The sequence below is a fragment of the Neodiprion fabricii genome, chromosome 3 (assembly GCF_021155785.1).
Source record: "Neodiprion fabricii isolate iyNeoFabr1 chromosome 3, iyNeoFabr1.1, whole genome shotgun sequence".
Classification (NCBI taxonomy): domain Eukaryota; kingdom Metazoa; phylum Arthropoda; class Insecta; order Hymenoptera; family Diprionidae; genus Neodiprion; species Neodiprion fabricii.
The window spans coordinates 32,537,371-32,559,397 of NC_060241.1; the positions used below are offsets into that span (position 1 = coordinate 32,537,371).

Here is a 22,027-nt window from a genome sequence, read left to right on the forward strand (position 1 = left end):
GCCCTGCAGTCACTCACTTGTTGAAATCTTATCTGCGATCGTTGCCACCGCTGGAGAGAAACTTATACCATCCACCTGACAAAGACAGGTTGAGTACGAGACGGAAGAACGTCGCTTAACTTGCGGCGACGTTTGCGGTAATTCGGTGCTAACTATTCTCACGATTACCGCAACTTCTCGTTTACGGTTCAGTTTAGATCAAACTAATTGTCATTTGGAGTCTCAGGGCGAGGCTAGGCTCTTGGCGTTTAACTTGAGATGAGGATCTCGGTCGTATGAGAAAATCAAATTTAAACATCTATCGAGGAAGAAATCTCCTTCAAGAAACGAAATAATTCGCGTACGGTGAATCTATCCGTGAATACCGAACCGTTTATGCTCAGACCATAAAAGTATTTTATCCTCGTTTCAATCCGAATTTTTCTTAGGGTAGCTGTTTCATATCCACCGCTAAGCTTGTAGAGCGTGTATAGATAATCGCGCTGAAAAAGCCAGACCTACAAAGTTGCTTGAATTCCTCGCTGACTTCAGGAGGGGAGAATTCGGTGTAAACGGTACAACTGTTAAGTATTTTTTTTTCGGAATAAAGCCCAACCGGAAATACGAACGAGGAGTCCCCGATTATGGGATCGATTTCACCATTGCGTTGTCCGTTATCCTTGCCTCTTGAAAAAAATAAATAAATAAGGTTACCAGGGACTCGGCGTTTCGCCTAAATACTGAAGGAGTGACATTGGCGTTAGGGAGCTTGTAATTTCCTCGTGACAGAACTGCTGAACGGCGTATTTCAAGCTGGTTGACCCCGGTATTTCTTCAATGCACATCGTATTACACGTTGCGAAACACGGAAATGTAATAGCGTAAACACGATACTCCAATTATCGCGAGTTGCGAAATGCTGAAAAATAGACCCGCACGAGTGTGATGTGTTTATTCGAAACACCATTCGATTATCGGCGTTTCTTTTCCCACCGTCTGATACGAATAACGTACGAAATGAATGATGCTGTCTGTGGATATCGATGAGAAAAATCATGTACGGCAACCGTACAATTTCCGTAAATTTATTCCTAGTTGTAAAAATTTCTAAACCCACGATTTTGATAGGAAATCTCAGCACTTTACCCGGAAATTAAAACTCGCAAGTGAACTTCTGTATAAATATTCAAGTTCAGACCCGTGAAGAATAAAATTTTGCAGTATGTTATTAATTTTATGATGTGCAGCTGGCAAAACCGGCATGGCATCGACTCGTATTTCAACAAACAATCAACAAAACGACGTGCGAATATCGTTCTTTCTCGGTATTATATAACAGTGATGCTTTAGTGATCCTGATTCTTAGTCGAACCAACGGCGTTGCTGCAATGATTCCTGTACCAAGGTAAGATCTGTTTTTCATTTCAATCTTCACTATCTTTCCACTGGACATTGTGAATGTCGTTCGATAATTTATCCTCTCTTTAATTGTCAATGAAATTTGTTACACTTTAAAGTATACATACAATTACACAAGACTTGCCGTTGTTGAATGTTTGGAAGTATTTCTCTTCGGCCACAAATATTTTAATAATACGAACAATTTATCATTGTAAGTTGGTAAATAATTTCAAGCTTTATGTCAGTCCAGATGTACGCTGTTGCTTCATTTACATCACGTGAATCGTGCAATTTTTAAACTTTACGCTCACACCTTTAGTTTTGAAAATTTGGTGACTCACGTTATCCGGCAATTCCAAGTTTCACTCATCCTTATCGACACTACATCGAAGTTATTTATCACCTCTAACGTTCGCCCCGATCAAACGGTAAATGCTTTGGAAAAACAACAGAAAATAAACAAAATCGAACAATTCCGAGGCATGTAATTTCAAATCATAGCAGACACCCCACGCTGCGATGTCCCCGTAGGTACGGTTCAACTGAAAACAATATCACAAGTCGATGCGCAGCCTTGACTATGCGGTTATGAACACGTTCGTTAATGGGTGTTCCGGGTTACAGCAACGGAGGAACTTGCCGCGTGATGTATGGGCTTAGTTTCCTCTTTACGCGTGTCCTGCACTCAGACGGGGTGTGCAGAGCACGATATACGTTATAGGTGGTAGGTGGAGGTATATACGGTATAGTTGTAAGGGATAGAAACACGGCGATGCAGAGTGTTCATTGGGTGTGCGTTGCTCGGTTAGGAGGGGCTACTTTACCTGCATGGAGTGCCGTAAGGGCTGCCATGGGATTTGCCTCTGCGTAGGTAATCCATTTAATTCCCCATAATCAAATTAATGCCCGACGTTACTCTGTTTACTTACGAAATTTATGGCGTACGCTTTATCTCTTATATTCAAATTTATCGAACAAACCGCGTGCCGACCTGACATCCTTCCTGCGGGACCTCATCTACGTATAACAGCCGCGATTTCCACTCAGCTCGTAACGGCTGCGTGATTTGTATTTTTCACAGGATCTTGCAATTGCATGCGCGTAGCAAGTTGTTCGCTATTTATTTCCACGTCGATTAATATTTATACACAAATCTATAAGGGCCAATACGCATGAATGAGGTTTAATGGGGATCCCGAGAATCTTTCAACCGTTCATTAGACTCGAAGTATACACTCGGTATTGTGTCGAATATGAATCGAAAAGCAGATGTTGCGTGATTGTAGCACCTTTGATTAGCTTTTCATCGAACGAGAGTATATTCAAGGGCCGAAACGCGTTCGTTGCCACTCGTTTCCCCGTTTTAATTCATTCCAACTTTTTACTTGACCATTGCCAATCAATTACAAAGAACTTCGTTGTGGCCTCGAGTGTTGTATGGAAAATATTTTCCAGTGATGCTTAAAGTTTAGAATTGATCTGTTTCTAAGGCAACTTTTCGCACGATCTCACGGCTCGAGCGCTGGCACAAAAAATACAACGACTCGAGCTCTCGAAGATAAATACGTGCGCTACAGGTCTCGGAACCCTTCCAGAATTAATGTTGGCCAAACAACCGGTCGCAAAAACATCACGACAATCACCCCTGTTGCCAAAAAAAGTGAACAAATGGATATGTAATCGTTGTTGTTGTTGTTTCATTATTATTCTCATTTGTTGATAGATCATGGACAATCTTTCTGATATTATCTTTATCCACATCGCTTACCAGCCTGGCCGTTCCTCGAGTAAGCAACGAAATCAATGAAAATTTCAACACAGATGACGACGTTCTTCGAAAGAATGAAAAATTGCTAACCGATCTCCTTGACAGCATGGAACCAACCGCTACCACAGCTGATGAGGTAACGGGAGACGATTTCCGTAAATAATAGCAATCATCTGCCGCTCTGAATACGAATTATGGGTAATTGAATAAATTTACCTATCTAACAAGTCGCGAGTAGACAGAACCAATTGAGAAGTTGGAGGAGGAACTTCCCTTCGACTATTATGTGTGTACAAACAGCGTCTCCTTCTTTTTTCGCAGAAAGATTTTAGGAGGAAGCCGGTTGAAAGCGGCCACTTCAACGGAGCTAACTTTGTTAATAATCTATTCTAGGCGGGTTCGCTGGCGAGTACCTGTCCCAGAGAGAGCGAAAAGTTCATGACTTTTCTCGAGGATATTTTAAAGTGTAGAGACGACCTGGGGGACCGTTTAGGGACGATCGTGAGCAACCATTTGGTAAGAAGCTCCCTAATAAATATGCAAATTACAATGTAAGACCTGACCTAAGCGAGCCTGGCCCAGCTTGCCAGGCAACGGCGTGCCTAATTCCTGATTTACCGTAAGCCAAGTCATCGCTATTCTCGGCCCCGCAGGACGAAGTGGACTTTGTCGTAGTTGGATCAGGGAACGCGGGCAGCGTCGTTGCTGCACGTCTCAGCGAAATCCCAAATTGGAAGGTCCTGCTCCTGGAGGCCGGAGGTCCGGCGCCAACTGCCACCGCCGTCCCAGGAATGTACTTCAACTATCAAAACTCCTCCATTGACTGGAGTTTCCGTTTGGAACCACAAAGTAACGCCTTCCTCGGACAACCGAACGGATGCGCTCAATGTCCCAGAGGTAATCTCAACGACGCGTCCCAATCTTACACGCCTTAATCGAGTCTCCTCGAGTTGGATTCCCCAAAATTATTCGAATGCTTCCCGGCTCTGGGAACTTCACGGAATTTCTGCTTTTCCTCTGTAGGCGACGTACGGTTGACGAGCCTGCAACTACACCACGGATGCTCTGATCGGCTTCCGTCATTTAGCGCTGCTCCGGAATGAAAAATTGCGATCGCGGTAGCTTGATCTAATTTCATCCAAAAACTTCTTGAGTGCGCTTGCAGGTAGAGAAGAAATATTTAATGCTGAAAATTATTGTGATGCATTGCTGTTTCAGGAAAAGTTTTAGGGGGTACAAGCGTCCTGAATGGAATGATGTACATGCGAGGCTGTGCCAAGGACTACGACGGGTGGCGTCTGCCTGGCTGGTCCTGGGAGGAAGTGCAGGAATTTTTCCAACGCAGTGAGAATAATAAAGAGGTTGGCTCCTGCATCGTAGAGGTGAGCTCATTATCGTGCGTTAACAAAAACCAAATTCGTTACGTCAGTTTGACATTGTATTTTTGCGCATCGCGATATAACTTGTGACAACGGCCATGAATCCTTTTGCGTATTTTCACACTCAATGTGAGTCGAAATGTGAAATAATCGCTGTATTAAGATATAGCTTACCTTCATCCATTTACTCAAGAGTAAATGAAAATCAAATAACTTTCACTGTCTTTTGTGATGCACATCTAATGAAGGCCTTGGCCCATTCAAGTTGACTTCTTTTGTCTCCGCGTTGGTTGAAGGTACCCAAAGTAATCTAAAAGAAGCTATAGCTTCACCGACATTTCGAAAGACCCGATTAAAAATCCCCTCACTAACGGTGAACCGTGACCAGATGTCTGAAACTTTGTACAAGATCCGTGCGAATTTTATCGAGTGTAAATCGAGTCTTGTTATCTCCAGGCAAATCGTACGCTGTCACCTATTTTATTTTTCTTTTCACCGCCTGCTGAAATTGGAGAAAATGCTTAGAGTTACTCCGTGATGATATTTCAAAGCCGTCATACTTGTGAATTTACTGTCCCCCGAAGGTTCTGATACAAGTTTACTCTAAGCTCGATGTTAACAAGTTGTCGTCAAAGTTATCTGTGCCAATTGCGAAACGCGTGTGCACTACCAATATCTCTGCCTCAGCTTGTTTCGAAGTTTACACCGAAGCCACGTCATTTCGGCATAATGCCGATTGCACTGTCTGAGTACAATCGCCCTGGTAGTTTTGCCGGATTAGTGCACAATACCGGTTCATTTATAAAATATGTAAAGTTATCACGCCTCTGACAAATTACCGTGCAAGCTATTACATGCACCGTACCGTACACCAAAATAAAACACCAACGACTACAGTGCGGAGTGAAATGAAGCACTGGTCTACGGTCGTGGCAGGAAGCATTTGGCCTGAACCACTAGCCCTGTACAAATGACAAATGATGCGGTGGCGTCACTTTTATTATTTTAATTTTGGTTGACGCCCGCGCGAGGTTTAACGAGGCTATTTTGTTACGTTATATGTGACGTCATTCAGTCGTTAGTGCCGAAAAATGTGAACATTATTTCAAAGAAATTCTAGCTCCAGAACGGCTTGCATAAAATGCGAGAATCAGTCGAAAAACGTGTTCCAAGTCCGATATGCCGCGTGGTTATCTTTCTTTGGTTGAAGAAACGTTCGACGTCTAGTCAGTGTTAAAAAATAAGCCAAATTTTCTTGAATTTATTGTACTTGAAATAAGGATTATTGAGGGCGGTTCCATTTAACCAGCGTTTCAAATCTTAGAGTTGGTACCTGAGTGAAACTGTCGTTGAATGAATGTTTGGTGCGTTACGGTATTCGGACCTTGGAAGAATGCAGATGCCGTCACAGTGTTCAAAAAACCATCAAGATGTAATCTGCTCCTTCATTATGCCAAACACAGGGATTGCTCATGAAAGAATTTTTTTTGGGACGTCACTTTGCCTGCCTTTTTAAAATATTAAAACCACATCTGCGGGCTCGAGTGTCGTCCAAAGTTGAAATCCTCGGCAACGTGAAACATCTATTAAATGGAAATTTTACTCACTTTTAGAATCCAAGTAGCCATCGACGATGAAAAACAGTCAAACCGATGTCTAGGAAACTTACCACCCGTAAGTTTGCGTGTTAAATGTAATTGTCACACTTGGAGAATATAGTTACTACATCGAGTCGCGAATATTAGACACACTCAAAAGTCATAAATTTATTAAGCATATGGACTGTAATTTCGTTTAGAAATGAAAATTTACAATACAGTTAATTCATACCGCATCCTTTCACTTGACGCACGTTCCTGAATCAAAATGGTCGTCAATTAACTTTCAACGGCGTGAATAAACACGTCAGAGCAGAAACTGAATGCAGATTACGACTGTTCGTTCGTCACGGCCCATCAATCGGAGGGTGAAAAACGATAATTATGCAGGATTGAAAAAAAGTGTTACCCATCGGACGGCTGTATGATGAATCAGAAAAACAGACGCATATATGCAACGTTACTCTTCTTCTGGCGTATAATTTTTATCTTTCTTTTTCCCAGCCCTTGCTCCCGGGGTTTTTCATCAGCAAATTACGACCTATCACGATATCGAAACGGGAGAATGTCTGAACCCTCTATAAACGGACTGATGGAAAAGCTCATCCAAAGGCTGGTCTCGTTATGTGGCCGGTACGCTCAGGGCGGATTGATTCGAACGGCACGACTGCACGTTGCGAGTATCGAGTGTCCTACATTTTCTGATTTCTTGGAATACTTCGTTTTCAAAGAGTATGACCATCGTCGGATGAGCGTGATGCTTTCGAACTAAACTCAAACGGCCCCATCTCGAGGTGCAGCCTTTGGGTAATCGGGAAAAAAATCATAGCAGATAACAGTACGAATAATTATCTTCCGAGCTATCGAAAGCCGGAAAGATTTTTCCTCCGTTCGACCGAAACAAAATTGATTTTTGCTCTCCAATCAAGCAGGAATAAAGAGTGCCGAAATGTGACGTGAAACTTTCAAGAATGCCTCTTGCGATTTGGTTCAATGTCTAATCTAAGATCGCTTGGGCTCAGCCTGGTGGTATAAGAGAAGATCGCAGGGGTGTAACATATTGATAGAGAAGGGGCAGGGGGAGGGGAGCCGGTACGTGCATTCAATGCTGCAAACGAATCGGAGGAGAAAGGTGTGGGCGGCGATCGGATTTTTATTTTATTAGCTCCATTGATCTAACGAACGATGAACCGTCACGTGCAGCGGATGCGGAGAAAAGCGCATTGCGCTCTGGATTTCCAACCGAGGTGAGGAAAAATGTTGCGGAAGCCGAAAGGAAACTACAGCTGGAGAGTCGAAGAAATTCCGAGCATTTCGTCTGTACCCTGAACGTAAATTTCCCTGATCCGAACATTCGTCACTTCTGTATAAAGGATTTCTGAAAGTTGAGGATTGTTTGCTCCTGTTTTCCGATTGAATTCGAGTATGGAAATTTTCCCGAATCGTAGCTACCATCGAAATTCGATCAGCAATACATTTATCCACTTTTTCAAACCCATTTCTTTTCTCGGTACATGGAACCCGCGCGGATCCCGAAAGAGCCGAGGGAAAGCCTGGATCTAAAATCATCCCTCGACAGCCCCGAACACGAGTGAAAATTCCTTCAATTTCTATTTATCGGCCAGAAGCGAATTTGGCAAACTCGCAAATCGTACCTACGGCTCTTCGCATTTACACTTTAATCAATACACCACTCGCAATCAGCTCTGTTCGAGAATATCGCGCAACTTCCAACCCATTTTACTAGAGGCGATTGACGTGCAGTGCGTGTTTACATGCGTGCAATTCATGCATATGTAACCGTATAAATGGGACAAGCCGTATGGAATTCGGCCAAATCCTTCGAACGGCATATCGAAAAATGGACTTGAATTTCTCTTAAAACTTTGGCTACGCAAGAGTCCAAAGAAAAATAGTGGCTACGTACCGTAAAAATATCACGGTTTCAGCAAACAGACCTCTGGATATTTGCGTTGGACTGACGAAAACATAGGATCAGAAATTTACATCCAGACACGGAAAGGATATGAAAACCTGTGGAAACAGTATGCGCGGAGTATTCAAGGTTGTAACCCTCCTTTTTATCGAGAAATCGAGAAGAAACGACAGAGTCGCCTCTGATTTTTTTTTAATCGAGGATGCTGGTGAACATTTTTCTGGAAATCACGAAAACTGAGATTTTATCAGAAACGCTACTTTCTCAAACTGTAACGCAGACGAGCATCAGCTTCGGTTAAATCTTGCTGAAAGTCGAGTCGATGGTGTTTTGCGTAGTCTCGAATGCACCGTGGACGGTTTACCTGGCAATAATTTCTGCGGTTGTGGAATATTTTACAAAGAACGTGGCTACGATGGCGATTCAAGAAACTAAACCAATCACAGGAGCCGGTTTTTTCCCTACTTGACAGTATTTTTTATACACCTACCAACCAAAACTGCTGGTTCGGAAAGATATTTCTCCACCTGACTACGGTTCTCGGATGTTTTTTTTTTTTTTCTTTTTCTCATCGTTTGTTTTATTTTCCTGTGTCTCGGAACAATATATCACGCAGCGAGGCAATTTCACTCATGCGCGGCTCATATAAATGAAACTCCTGAACAATAGAGGTTGATGTAGGACCGACCGAGGCAAACATATTTAGTCTTATATATGAATTAAGCTCTTCGCAATATTCGGACCACCTTTCTCCCCTGCAGTCATTAATTCTCGCCATACTCAAGCGAACGTGCCCGTTGGTGTGTCACGGATATCGTCGATGGACTACAAATTTGGCTCCGTTTTTCGTTCGTTGATTTGCTTCTAAAGTAATCCCACCCAAGTTCACTGTAAAGTTCTCAGCTGCGTAGTTTGAACAAACCCAAGACCTTTGTAAAATGAGCTATCTGCTCGTGGAATGATTTGAATATATAGACGCGAGATATGAATTTCCGAGGAATATAAAAAGCCCGTGTCTTTTTCTCTTTCGCCAATGCTATAATAAGTAAGTTATACATCGTAAGAGAGTCGGGTGGGAAAGATGGTCGAAAACGGACGAAGCCACTCTCGATGGTGATGAGGTATAGCTTCCGAGGGTCCGTCCGGAATAAGCGAGGAAAAGGATGAAAGCGGCATCTCGTGTAGTGGCCGCATAATGCTCAACCTTGTTATTTCTTCGCAGCCGGGGCATCACGCAACCGGAGGACCACTTCCGGTCGAAAGGTTTCCACACCAGCCTAAGCTCGTTTGGGATATTCTTGCGGCTGCGAAGAGCCTGGGATTCTCAATTGGCGAAGATCTGGGGGCAGGGTTCAAGCCTGGTTTCACGCTGGCGCAGACGATGCAGAACCATGGAATCAGGATGAGCGCCGCCAAAGCGTTCCTGGAGCCGGCGATGGGAAGAAAAAATCTTCACATCATTCCCAACGCGATGGTGAATACGGCATATTTTATTTTTTATCGTCGAGATCAAAGCAACTTTCAACGCGGAAAAATATAGATCCCTTAAATCCGAGGGATATCATTTGCTTGGAAATCTAATGATCATTCCTGCGATTTGGTAACATTGATTCCTTTTTCCTTTTTTTCTTTTTTTGTGATGAACATGCACGCGCATGTTTTCAATCGATCGACAATCCCGATGATTCAGGTACTCAAAGTGATCGTTGACCCGAAATTAAAAAAGGCCGTCGGCGTCGTCTACGAACGACACGGAGTCACGCGAGTGACTAAAGTCAGGAAGGAAGTGATCCTGTGCGCCGGTAGCGTGCAGTCGCCGCAGCTGCTGATGCTTTCTGGCATCGGACCTAAAGAACATCTCAAAGATCTAGGTGAGTGCAAGTTGGAGTGAATAAATATTTATTCATCCTCAGGCTGACGTCAATATTAGACGACGTTGAAGTTATGATAACGTTGAAGTAACGAAATAATAAAGTCAAATTCACTGTTTGGCAACTTTCTAATAACTTGAAAGGTGTTTGATTTTCAAAATTTTGGTACGCATTGGACGTTATTACGAATTCCTGAATTTCAAACAAACCTTAAGTTGCAAAATAAGGATTTTTACCAAAGCCGCATCGTTACAATAACGATACAATCCGCTGTATCCTAACATTACTAGCACATGTATTGTAACGGTCCCAAATTGCGTATCCGTGATCACGCGTCACACGTAGATTTCCTTACCCGCTAATCGATCCAACAGATACTATAATTAAAATATTTGGCATAAATCTTGCCAAGTCTTTTACCCACTAAATTCAAAAACGTTTCACCCCTATTCAGCCCATAATCGCAACCGCCGTGCTGAAAACGAGCGATTTTTACTCGAATTATTACCGCGTGACATTCTCCCAAAAAGTCTGAGCCCCACTTCTATCGATGTCAAACGGAAACACGGTTCGCCGCGTAGCATGGCAAGCTTCCTCCTGGTCTTAACAGCACTCCTCCTTTTTTGCGAGTTGTAAGACGAAAGAAGGAAGAACAGAGGGCGAAGCAATGCGTTCGCAAAGCGATCACAAATCACTGTCGTCGACAGCTCCCCCCCTCCACCCCTCCACCCCTTTCCCACCGTGCCACCGACACTCGGCAACCCCTTTCCGTGCATGGTCACCCGATCTACGAGCCTCGACCCCTGACATTTGACCCCTTGGACCGAACCGTACTAGGAATATACGTTCCCAATGCCACACGCTCCGATTCGCTATCTCGACCCCCACCCCCCCACCCCGTGCTCCGCGATGTTTCTCTCCCCTTTGCCACGGTCTTTGGCTACCGTTACATTATTGTTAGCTAATTGAATTCTAGCCGGACCTTCGTCCCTGCCTCACTCGGTTTGCCTAATCCGTATTTTTGGTCCCTTTAGCGGTATCAGACATTTCTACATTTGTGTGTTACAATGTGTGTTACTGTGATTGTTGAGCACAAATTTGGTGTTTGCTTCTTCGATGATACACGGAATTGCATTACCGTTGTGTCGCAGTGCAGAATTAACAAAAAAAAAAAAAAGGTTCGATTGGTTTTTTTGGAACTGCTCTGATTTCGAATTTTGGGACAACGTCGCGAGATTCGAGATGGTATGTTGAAATCTGGTCTTCCAAAATTGCGGATCGTTCACGTATTCAGATGACATTTATCACGTCCGTTATTACGAATTGTGCATTTTCAACGTCAAGCCGATAACACGATAACATTCAATTTATCCCAGAGACGTTCCGTGATTCATACCAATTTCTCTGGGATTGAATGAAAATTATGAGTTTCCCCAGTGCAGTGGACACTGAAACGTATGTGTAACTCGTGTCTGTTCTTGGACTACGATTTCGCATTGGTATGAGCGGAAGAACGTCTAGCCGTCGACGCCGAGGGCGAGCATTTGCTGATTCAGTCAGCATCCTGGCGAGATATCGTTGTTTGACAGTTCTATTAATTCCTATCCAGGTCAAGATGCCGAATGAAATCCGAATGAGATTCGAGACTATTCTTTATTCTCGCACTCTCCCTTCTACTCTCGATTGCCATTATGATGCATATACGCGATACGTCTTGAGCGATGAAGTGGAAAATAAGCAAAATATCACTGGTCTCGTGTCATTGCGTCCAAGTTTGACCACAACATTCGGACAAATGCGAAACGTCTTGCTAATTTTTTTGTCCTAGCTTCAATTTTGATGTTCAAGTTGGCTAAAATAAAAACGTTGCACCTTCGCATGAAATGAAGGAAGAAAATTACTTGGAATTGCATAACGACGATCTAACAACAAAACCCTGCATTTTTATGAATGTCGTATGACTTTACGCGCAACGTTTAACAGTGCTGTTTAAAAATTATTCCAACGTTACTGCAATGCATTTGCGTATTTCAGATCCCCTATTTTTTCGTCGCCGGCTTGATACAAATGTTATTTTTTATTGGTCGAGTTTTTTTTTCGCCCACATATATTGAACGCGCGTTTGACGTTATTAGCTTCCACGCGAAGGCCGTGTGTTGTGCGTTTTATTTTCCAAATCGTGGCATCTACTGGGCGTAAAAAATCCGCACGGTTGTCCATCACGAACACTCGCATGTAAATCAGTAAAATTGTGTGGTTATATACGTGGCACATAAATGCAGCAAGCTGCGGGGAATATCGTGCATTTCCTCGGCAATATGCAGGGCGAAAACGTCGAAATATGGTTTTGGTGCAATCGGGTTTATTCAAGCGTGTATTAACCACTTTCGCACAGCGGCTGCAGTCCATTGCCTAATATGTATAACAATTTTGGTTGGCATTTGCGTTCGAATCTAAAGCTGTATAATGCAACGGCTTTCAAGTAACGGTTACAAATGACGACGCTTGTTAACGTAAATGTGTAGTGTATGCATGTGTATAATGTATATATATATATACATGGCGTCCAGGTCAACGTTTGGCCGGAACAAATGGATACTAAAAGAGGGTGAAGAAAAGTGGCCATCGAATTCGTTTGCCTAATCTATCGATTTCACACAACTCTCGCGGTAAAGTTTCTTCGTGTAATTATAAGCGATAGAACGCTCACCGTTTTTCTATCCCAAAGGAAATAGGAGGAAGTCGATTTTTGCACGGAAAGTCCCGGCTGTATCTTGCGACAAATTTTCCAATTGGGTAAAATTCTCCGATCCGATTATCGTCAAACCGCCAACCGCGAACGACGCCTTTTACCTCTGATTATGATCAGCTTTAATTGCGATTCGTTTCAACCGATGGATCTGGGCTCAAAACCAAACGACTCAACTGAATTTCAATCTTGTGCCAAGATCTGCTGAGCACCCCACGGGTAATAACACATTACGCTCTATTCTGATGGTCTTCTGGCTGTACGATTATCCTTATCTATACGGTAAAAAAAAAAGGAATATCGTAACGAACAGACACGCAGGTTTAAATAACGAATCTCTGAGGAGCTTCCAAAAGATATCACTTAACGAATCCTGTTGCACACGGTCAGCTTTAACCGGCGATATATTCCCAGTGCAATTTCTCAGGCGCTTGGACGCGAAATCAGATAAAACACGTGTATCAGATAGCGGCAGCCGAAGCTAAACCAGGACCTAAAGGAGCCGAAACAGGACAAGGGCGAGAAACGACAGAGTGGGAAGTTACCCTGCGGGATGTGTATACCTCGGCAGCAGCGATGAGATTTTAATCGTGAGTGGAAAAAGATATTCACCACGTTATTTTGATTAAAAAGTTTGTCAAGTACGTATAAACTTTATCCAAACTTCGCTTCCAAAGCGATAAGAAAATATGTACACAGCGTGCATGTCTGTCAGCGTTTTTTCCGTATCGCGAGAATTCCGCTTCTGGATCTAAATCTATCCAACTCGGCAGAATTTCAAAGGCGTTTATTTTTCTGTGAGAAAAAAAAATTGTTGAAATAAAAATAAAAACTCATCCGAAATGTTTTTTTTAGAAAGTCTCCTGACAGTGCACACCGATTCATACCTATACAGGTTTAGTGACCGTCGAACAACGTTTGACATCTGGAATTTCTCTCCGAGAATTTCACCGATATATCGTGACTTTGTACTCGCGCGCTTGCAGCGGGTTGATATGATAATTAATTGACCGATGGACGCGGAGATTCTGCGCACCGTCGCTAGTCAACGAGGCGTCTAGGACGACTAGACTCCGGAAGTTCGCCGATGGGGAAACAGAGTGCAGGGTATAGCTATGCCGCAGTATCGTGTTGTGTTGTCACCGAGCAAACTGATCAGAAATTAATCGAATTCTGTTCGTCTAGCGCCCATTAGCCAGAGCATAGCGAGCCTCGTTTCTCGCGCCATTACTTCCTCCTCCGCGAGAATTCGGGGAGAGCAACGAGGTCTAACTCGATCTTTAACGAGTGGGTTCGCTCGGCCGAAAAGAACTTTTTGACCCAGTTATTTGCTGCCCGTGAAACTCGGGGGATTAAACGTCCACCGAACAGAGAATCGGGCAGCGACGACGAACTCGGGACTGGTGAACGTTGTCAATCTATAAGCGGGAGATTTCGGTGAAACTGCCCGGCCAACGCCGGCATGACGGCGGATGTGGGCGACCAAAGGAACGCTTCAAACACGACGAGCGGTGAGTGTGTACGAGAAGACGGGGATGTATGCATGTCATAAGTCTTGCCACGGAGTGCCATTTATTTATCTTCTTTCCGCATCTTTATCCATAAACTCCTAGGTGAAATAGACATGTATATGCATATATATACCCCGAAACTGAGGAAGAATTGCTGTTTTCGCAATAGAACGTGACTACTCTTCCGTATAATAGGTACAGATAAAAAGGGATACGGGAAAAGGAGAGAGAGAGAGAGAGAGAGAGAGAGTGAAAATGAGACAACGATACAGGGTGAGATAGAGAGGAGAACGGAAGAATCGAGAGAAATTTTCCCTGGAGTAATTGGAGGAATGGTTTATTCGTTTCTAGGTAAATCGACAACTTCCGGTAGACAACCATTAGTCGCAGCTAAAACAAATGACTGACTTAATGGATTTTCCGTTTTGTTCTCAGAAATACTCATCTCGACAAGGACGAATCGTGAAAAAGCTTACACGTACCTGCGTCGAACCGCTTTCAGATTATCGCCGAAAGACACCGTGCATCTGCATAATCCGTTAACGGTGAAATTCGTTCTTCCTCTGAATTAAACTATGAAATCTTCCACGTGTTTACAAGTGATTGAAAAAGAAAAGGAACGGTTCGTCAATTTTTCCGCCGGTTGTGTACCAGCCCTCTAAAAATGAAGTCGAAATTACAACAGGCAAACTTTTATTTCACGTTCAATGCTTACGTTACAAGTGATTACACAGACTGTGGGGCAGATTGAGTGTTATGAGACTGATAATGGAAAACACCAAACGACGATAATAATGTAGAACTCATAAAAGAAATCGCGAATCGTGACCTTGGATGATCATCGCGGTGCACCAAATTGGTGAGCCAAACTCGCGGATCAGCATCTGTTGCGTCTCGGATTGAAGGAAAGAACCCAGGACCGATTCAACCGACGCTATTTCTTATCGTCCATTCTCCTCATCGTCGTCCTGGCAGTCATACTCGTCCAAGTCCTGATTCGGAGATATCCAAGCCCGTGAATCGGCCGACCTTGGGTTGCAGTAGGGCGAAGAGGACTCCGAATCGGACTCGCCGAAAAGGGACAAGCCGATCATGCCTGCGAAACGGGAGTCAATGAAGAGGTCTTACGATCGGTGACCTTTGCTGAAAACTATTTAAAAAGTAACAGTGCTTTTTGACCCACCTTTGATTTGACTCACGAAGGATTTGCTCTTGCTGCCCGATTTCCTTGAGCTAGATTTTAGGAATTTTTGAGTCGTGCAGTAAACCGACGTCGCCAACGGAATGGCGAGCAGAACGGTGAAATAAAATACTCCAAGAAGAATCGGGAGACAGAGCGCTCTCTCGAATTCGTCCAATATGAGGTTCACGTTCTCCGGCAAGATTTCGTTGCACATTTTCGGTCCCAGTACCAGTCAGGCTTTCGATGGTACAAAGATTTTTCTACTCTTATCTCGGTGTTTTGTAGGATGGTTTGTTGCGTATCGTTGTCTATGCAGCTTTATAAACGTGGCTTAACGCTTTGAACGTATGATCGGTTGTCAAAATTATCCAAGAGATCTAATTAAATCGTGAAGTTATAGGAGGTAGTAGCTGGTGTTTCTAAGTGACTGGTTTCTCGGTTTTTAAATTATTGTCAACTCGATCAAATATTTTCATTAGTGTTTTGTAGAGACTGACGCGTCTTCTCGATGTCTAAAGGTGACTGAATCTAGGCTTGGTTAACTGTTAATTTTGTTCATGAAATTTGCCGAAAAGTTTTTGCAAGTTGTAATTTCTTGACGCTTGAAATATGGTCGACTTGTCAATTTTTAGAGAAGAGCATCGCGGTGTGTAAATAAATGGCTCGTCATTTTCCAGGGCCTCTTTTGTTCTTAACTTCGAATAAGTTACGCGCGACGAAATTCCCCCTCGGTTCTTGTTCGTTGGTCAATTTTACGGACCAACTACAGAAAACTGGATTACGCAACCAAACGACGACGAAAATGACTTCGAGCAGCAAAGCCAATAATCCAGCGGGCTGTGCAGATCCTTAAATTCGAATGCAACGGAAAGAATACATTCCTTGCAGATTTGAATAAGGTAAAGGACTTTCTATTTCCTTACAGGTATATAGAGTGTATGTGGGAGTGAAACATTGACAACGATCAATTCACGATGAGAGGCAAAGAGACCCAAAATTCAATTTTTTGTCTTCTTTCTGTCACTAGCAACAAATTGACAAGCACTATAATTATACGCAAGAAATTAGAAAAAACCAAAGTGAATACCAACACTTATGATTGTAATTGGCAAATTCCTGCGCAAAGATCCATTTCCGTAAATAAGTGACACCACGTATGAAATTGTTTGACAATTGGTCGAGGAGAATACCTATGAATACTTTCTATGGGGGTTGAAGTTTTCGGGAGAAAACCATCCGCGGTAAATCGTCCCGCGCTATAGAAAGGTAGAGAATTGGAGGAAGCCAATATTCGGCTACAAGCGATGAACTGCAGTTGACCTTTGATTCCCCGGATCAATAGAAGGATTTTAATAGTCTCCTGACACTGCAAAGCGAGTCAACAACTGGAATCGTACAAATCGGTACGCAGTATGTGAAAAAAAAAATGGCGGTGGTAAATATTCGGCTCGCTTTGTGTAATATAGGTTGGAAAAGCGCTAGAATTTGATGGAACTGCGATCGGAAAATCAGACCAAAAAATGTTCCAAGAATTTCATTCAATCTCAAGATAATATTTCTAAACACGATGTTCGTTCGGGAAATAGGATTCGGAAAAAATTGACCGATGTTAGGTATTCTCCGGGTAGATCCTGCGAACACGATGAAAAATCGGAAGAAGTTGCGGATAGGGCATAAAAAAATATAAGCGATCTCATAAAGCATTCTTCGTATGGATGCTAGGAATCGTAAAAGAAATCTATGCGACAGCCCGACAGCTTGCTCAAGAGAAATAAGAGCAAGTAGTCTGAAACCTATCAAAGACCAGAACACCCATCACCAAAAACATTTTTTCGGTTTTGAGATGTTTCAAAAACAAGAAGTCTGAGGAGCATTTAGTTCTATTGAGAAATGCCGGACTTAGCAGTTTCACCGGAGGCTCCCCTGAGCAAAGTTTGATTGTCGAAATACATCCTCGAAGTAGAAGGCGTCGCTTGTCTTTGTTTTTCCTGCATTGATCTGGAGTGGTTTGATGCTGGAGCTGAAGAGACGCTCTCAGTTGCCATGAAATGAACGAGAGACGCGTAGTGAATGAGGAAGGCACGAGTCTGATTTCTGCGCAAATTAAGCGAACCCGGTTCTATGGCGTCAAACAAATCCACTTCCCAAGTAAATTAATGTAAGTAAAAGCAAAGAGTTGACTCTCGGCACGGCCTACAGTTTCCCTCCCTGGAGATTTCTCGTTACATTAGCCGAATAATATGTAGAATCCCGGGTCGTTTCTTGCCATTCGTAAATTATACACTCGCAAACTTGAGAACATTTCATTACTCTCGCTTCATGAATTTTTTAAATCGGTCTCTAACTGCGGAACAACGAAATGTAATGAATTGCCCATGGTTAGTTTTCCTCATTTAGTCGGAATCGGTGTTTAAGCCTTAAGCTTAGTTCAAGCGAAACATACCTATTTATAACCACGTTTCATCGTAGTAAACAATTGTTATTTTTGAAATTCAATATCACCATTTGATTTCTAACAAGAAATGTCAACCTAAATAATATCTTACAAAATTTATTACAACTTTTATTGCGCTGTAACTTGACTGTGAAATTTATGTTTTTTTTTTTTTTTTTTTTTTGCTGCTGATATGAAATGTATCCCATAAAGTTTATTCTTACTCAGTCGTTCACTGAAAATGATAACTTGCGCGTGACTCTACGTCAAAATCTTTTCTAAACGAAAAAATCGTTCAACTCGTATCGTGTAAAAACTCCGAACAACAAACTCTTTCGAACAGAGTTAAAATAATAACATATGTGGACTTTCCAAGCAACAGCCACGCAAAAGAAACCATATCAGCTTCGCGCAAAATGCGACCGTCTTCTGCACCCTCGCGTAATCATAAAATAATTAGTCCTAGTTTTTGCCCACGGCAGCCGCTGTATCACCAGCTAATAACTGCTGACCCTCTTCACGCCCGCTGAACAATAGGGAAGTAGCTTGCGGTTTAGAATCGAAGCCGAAGCTTTAATCTGAGACTCGTTCCAAGTGGACGGCTGGGTGCGAATTCGTGGGAACAGGGTCACGGTCATATTCTGTGCCTGGGTTGGGCCTGGGACTGGCATAAATATACCGTCGGTTCCGTGAACCGAACCTTTCGCCCCGTGGGCAACAAGAACTGCGATAAAACAACCCCTAACAACTTGGGCTGCAAAACACGCTCGCTAACCTGGCCTGATCGAGAGCTGTATCCCGTTGGAAGCTTGCTATCCCATTACGCGAAATGTGGGCTAATTGTAATCGCATGAATCTCTGCGTGCAGTGACAATCATCGACGTTCGATGATTGGTTTTTACCCTGTACCTATAATGGGACACGGAGCGCGAGGCGCGTTGATTAATTCTGTCGATCATTGGGCTGTGACGCAATTTTGAGAAATTAGGAAATTTCACAGGGGCAAAAACGTACCCTGTTTTCAAATTCGATAATATACGTTGTTCGCGATTCATTATCACGGATTTAATTGGCGGTGATAGAGTCAGGATTCCTCGAAATCTCTCATCCTATATTCAATATTCGTTCTACGACCCATCGTCCTTTGATCACCTATTCGCCGAACGTTAATACCAAGCGCCATTTTTGGTATTCCAGGTATTCCAGTGATCAAAGATGTTCCAGGCGTCGGTACCAATCTCCAAAATCACGTCTCTGTCTCTGTGAACTTCAAAGTGGCTGACGAGCCGGCGACGAATTTACTGGACGTTGATGCCGTGAAGGAATACATTCTCGGTAGACGCGGACCGATGTCCTCGACGGGATTATGCCAAGTCACGGGATTTTCTTACTCAACCATAGGGGTTCGGGACGGAAGACCACACATACAGTTTTTCTTCGAAGGTTACAACGCGAACAACTCACGGACCGGTGATCCGAACGAGATAGCATATCCGGGCGGACGACGATTCAAGTAAGCGACCTCACGCTTGTTTCTCATGTTTATAGGACAAGCTGGAAAGCAGAAAGGGTAAAAGGCTTACGATACAATTGCGCGCGTGGCATTGAAGAGTTGGAAACTGGTCCATTACAGACGTTTGAAGCATTTTCTAGGGTAAACCATGAAAACGTAAATCACTGCGATTTATCCTTTCGCGCGAGCTTACGACGCGGTTAATGCCATTGATTTCAATTTCACTTGGAACTTGTTCGATTGATGAAATTGCCGCAGAGAGGAAACCTACCGCAAGTACTTGCATGTCGGTGAATAACCGTTTCGCATGGCATAAAGAGCCGGGTTAATGTACTGTATCGAACTTCTTTCGCACCTCGCCGTATCGTATTTTGTAGGAGACGAGGCGATGCGACTCTGAACCCAAAGTCTCGTTAAACGGACCGCGCGTGACTCTTGGTGAATAATCTAGATCGTAGAATCTCACGGTGGCGAGGCAGTTATTTTCTTTCGGAAAAGCATTAGTTTGTACTTCAACCTGGTGATCTGGTTCACTAAAATATAGCGTGTACTGTTAACTACCTGGGGTATTGGTGAACCTTGGTGTCTGACTGGTTGCCTAATAAAGCTGTCGATTCAAAGCCAGCTTCGAGCAGCCGGCTCGAGAAGTTTGATTAGACGAGTCGGGCTTCATAATTAGTCGAGTCGCTTGGTTCTTACACTTGGCATTTGAACAACCCATTTGCCTCTCTTAACATTCAATTAACCCCATATTCGAAAAATCTGTAATTTCTGATATTTACTATGAAACAATTGATCATCCTATCAATGAAAATCATCGATAGGAACCGTTCGTCTTAATAATTCTCTATAATATTCTATTACTCGCCTACATTTCTTACAGTGTCGTCCCGACTCTAGTGAGAACGCGATCCAGAGGCGTTTTGAGGCTGCGAAGTAAGAATGCACACCAGGCACCAAAGATCTATGGGAATTACTTCCAGGATGCCAACGATATACCCCGACTCCGAGAGGGTATTCGCATGGCGATTGCACTCGCTGAAACGGAGCCCTTGAAAAGGGTTGGAGTCGAGCTGGACAGAACTCCGGATGAGAACTGTCTTCATCATCAATTCGATAGTGACGATTATTGGGATTGTGTGATTCGTCACCGAACAAACCCGGAGAATCACCAATGCGGCACTTGCGCCATGGGAATATCAGCAAATCGTAAGTTGCCGCTGAATGGGAAGAATTTTCAGCCGTAAAATAAATGCGATAAATTTCGAAAGCTTTCTAAAATAAAAGCTTCGGATCATTTTTACCTTCCAGCAATGGCAGTGCTCGACCATAAATTACGCGTTCGTGGAATACGGCGACTCCGTGTCATTGACGCCTCCAGTATTCCAGACATTGTGTCCTGCAATATGGCCGCACCTGTAATGATGGTCGCTGAAAAAGGTGCTCAAATCATCAAGGAATATTGGCAGCCTGATAAAAGATCAATATGCTAAAATTCGTAGATCTACTGTTTACGTGAAACTTTTCCTTTGTGAAAGGAAAATTAGATCAGAATAACTCTTCGTCAGAAAGCTCGCAGCTTTGCCAGCGTAAGGTGACTTATAATACGATTAATTATACTTGCATATTGTATAAATACGAACTTCTCCACACACAGCGAGTGCAAAAATGTTCTTGCGTATTACGCTACTATTTACGATAGCAAAAAGAAATGAACGACTGCATGAACGATAGATCAATACTAGTTATTATACCACAATACTGTGTCATGCTTAAATAAGACTTATGCAGAGAACTTACCAACTGTAATAATATCATATCATACAGAGTATTAAAGTTCGAACCCAAATCTCGAATGTCGGATGTTCGGATGTTCAATAAGCGACGCGACGTCACCCAAAATTTTTTTTCTCTAGACGTCATCGGTCTATATAGACGAAAATCTGCTAGCCGAATTCCTCAGTCTGGAAACAACCGCGCAGTAGAGCGGACGTATGAGAATCGCGCTCCGCAGTTTTCGAGTACCGGGTTCTCTACCTCCTGGATCCTGCGCTCCGAGTCCGCTTCCTGGTGCAACTCGAGTTGCAGGACAAGCGCTCCGTAATTCCTGCGCTCCAGGTCCGCTACCTGGTGAAACTCGACTTCAGGGACAAGCGCTCCGTAGTTTCTATGCACCAAACCCGCTACCTGATGAAACTTGACTTCCAGGACAAGCGCTCCATGGTTCCTGCGCTCCATGTCCACTACCTGGTGAAACTGGACTTCCAGGAATAGCGCTCCATGGTTCCTGCACTCCAGGTCTGCTACCTGGTGAAACTCGACTTTCAGGACAAGCACTCCGTAGTTCTGGCTGTCCAGATCCTGGACCTAGTGACTTTCGACCTTCAGGACTAACTTTCCGTAGATTTAGCTGTCCAGGTCCTCCACCTGGTGGATCTTGAACTCCAGGACAAGCATTCTGTAGTTTTGGCTGTTCAGGTACTTGACCCGATGCCTTTTGACTTTCAGGACTAATGTTTGGTAGTTCTGGCTGTCAGTATCCTCCACCTGGTGGATCTTGACCTCCAAGACAAGCGCTCCATAGTTCTGGCTGTCCAGGTATTTAACCTAATGACTTTATATCTTCCGGACTAATTTTCAAGTTTACAGGCTTAAGTATTGAAACGGCATATTTTGTACTATCAAACCAATATGCATGCTTCAGA

The 22,027-nt window shown here is 43.3% G+C and overlaps 1 protein-coding gene across 2 annotated transcripts; it reads left to right on the forward strand.

Moving 5' to 3' along the window:
* The first annotated feature begins 1,357 nt into the window (after positions 1-1,357).
* LOC124177426 (glucose dehydrogenase [FAD, quinone]-like) lies at positions 1,358-21,086 on the forward strand. Of its 2 annotated transcripts, XM_046559763.1 has the most exons (10): positions 1,358-1,384; positions 3,104-3,284; positions 3,542-3,664; positions 3,802-4,045; positions 4,367-4,530; positions 9,284-9,535; positions 9,752-9,932; positions 19,007-19,322; positions 20,206-20,531; positions 20,634-21,086. In XM_046559763.1, exons 1-10 carry the CDS (start codon positions 1,368-1,370, stop codon positions 20,813-20,815), a joined length of 1,986 nt encoding a protein of 661 aa, XP_046415719.1. In that variant the 5' UTR covers positions 1,358-1,367; the 3' UTR covers positions 20,816-21,086. The 2 variants fall into 2 exon arrangements, with proteins under 2 accessions (XP_046415719.1, XP_046415720.1); XM_046559764.1 differs by lacking the exon at positions 1,358-1,384 and having other exon boundaries at positions 3,218-3,346.
* The last annotated feature ends 941 nt before the right edge of the window (positions 21,087-22,027 follow it).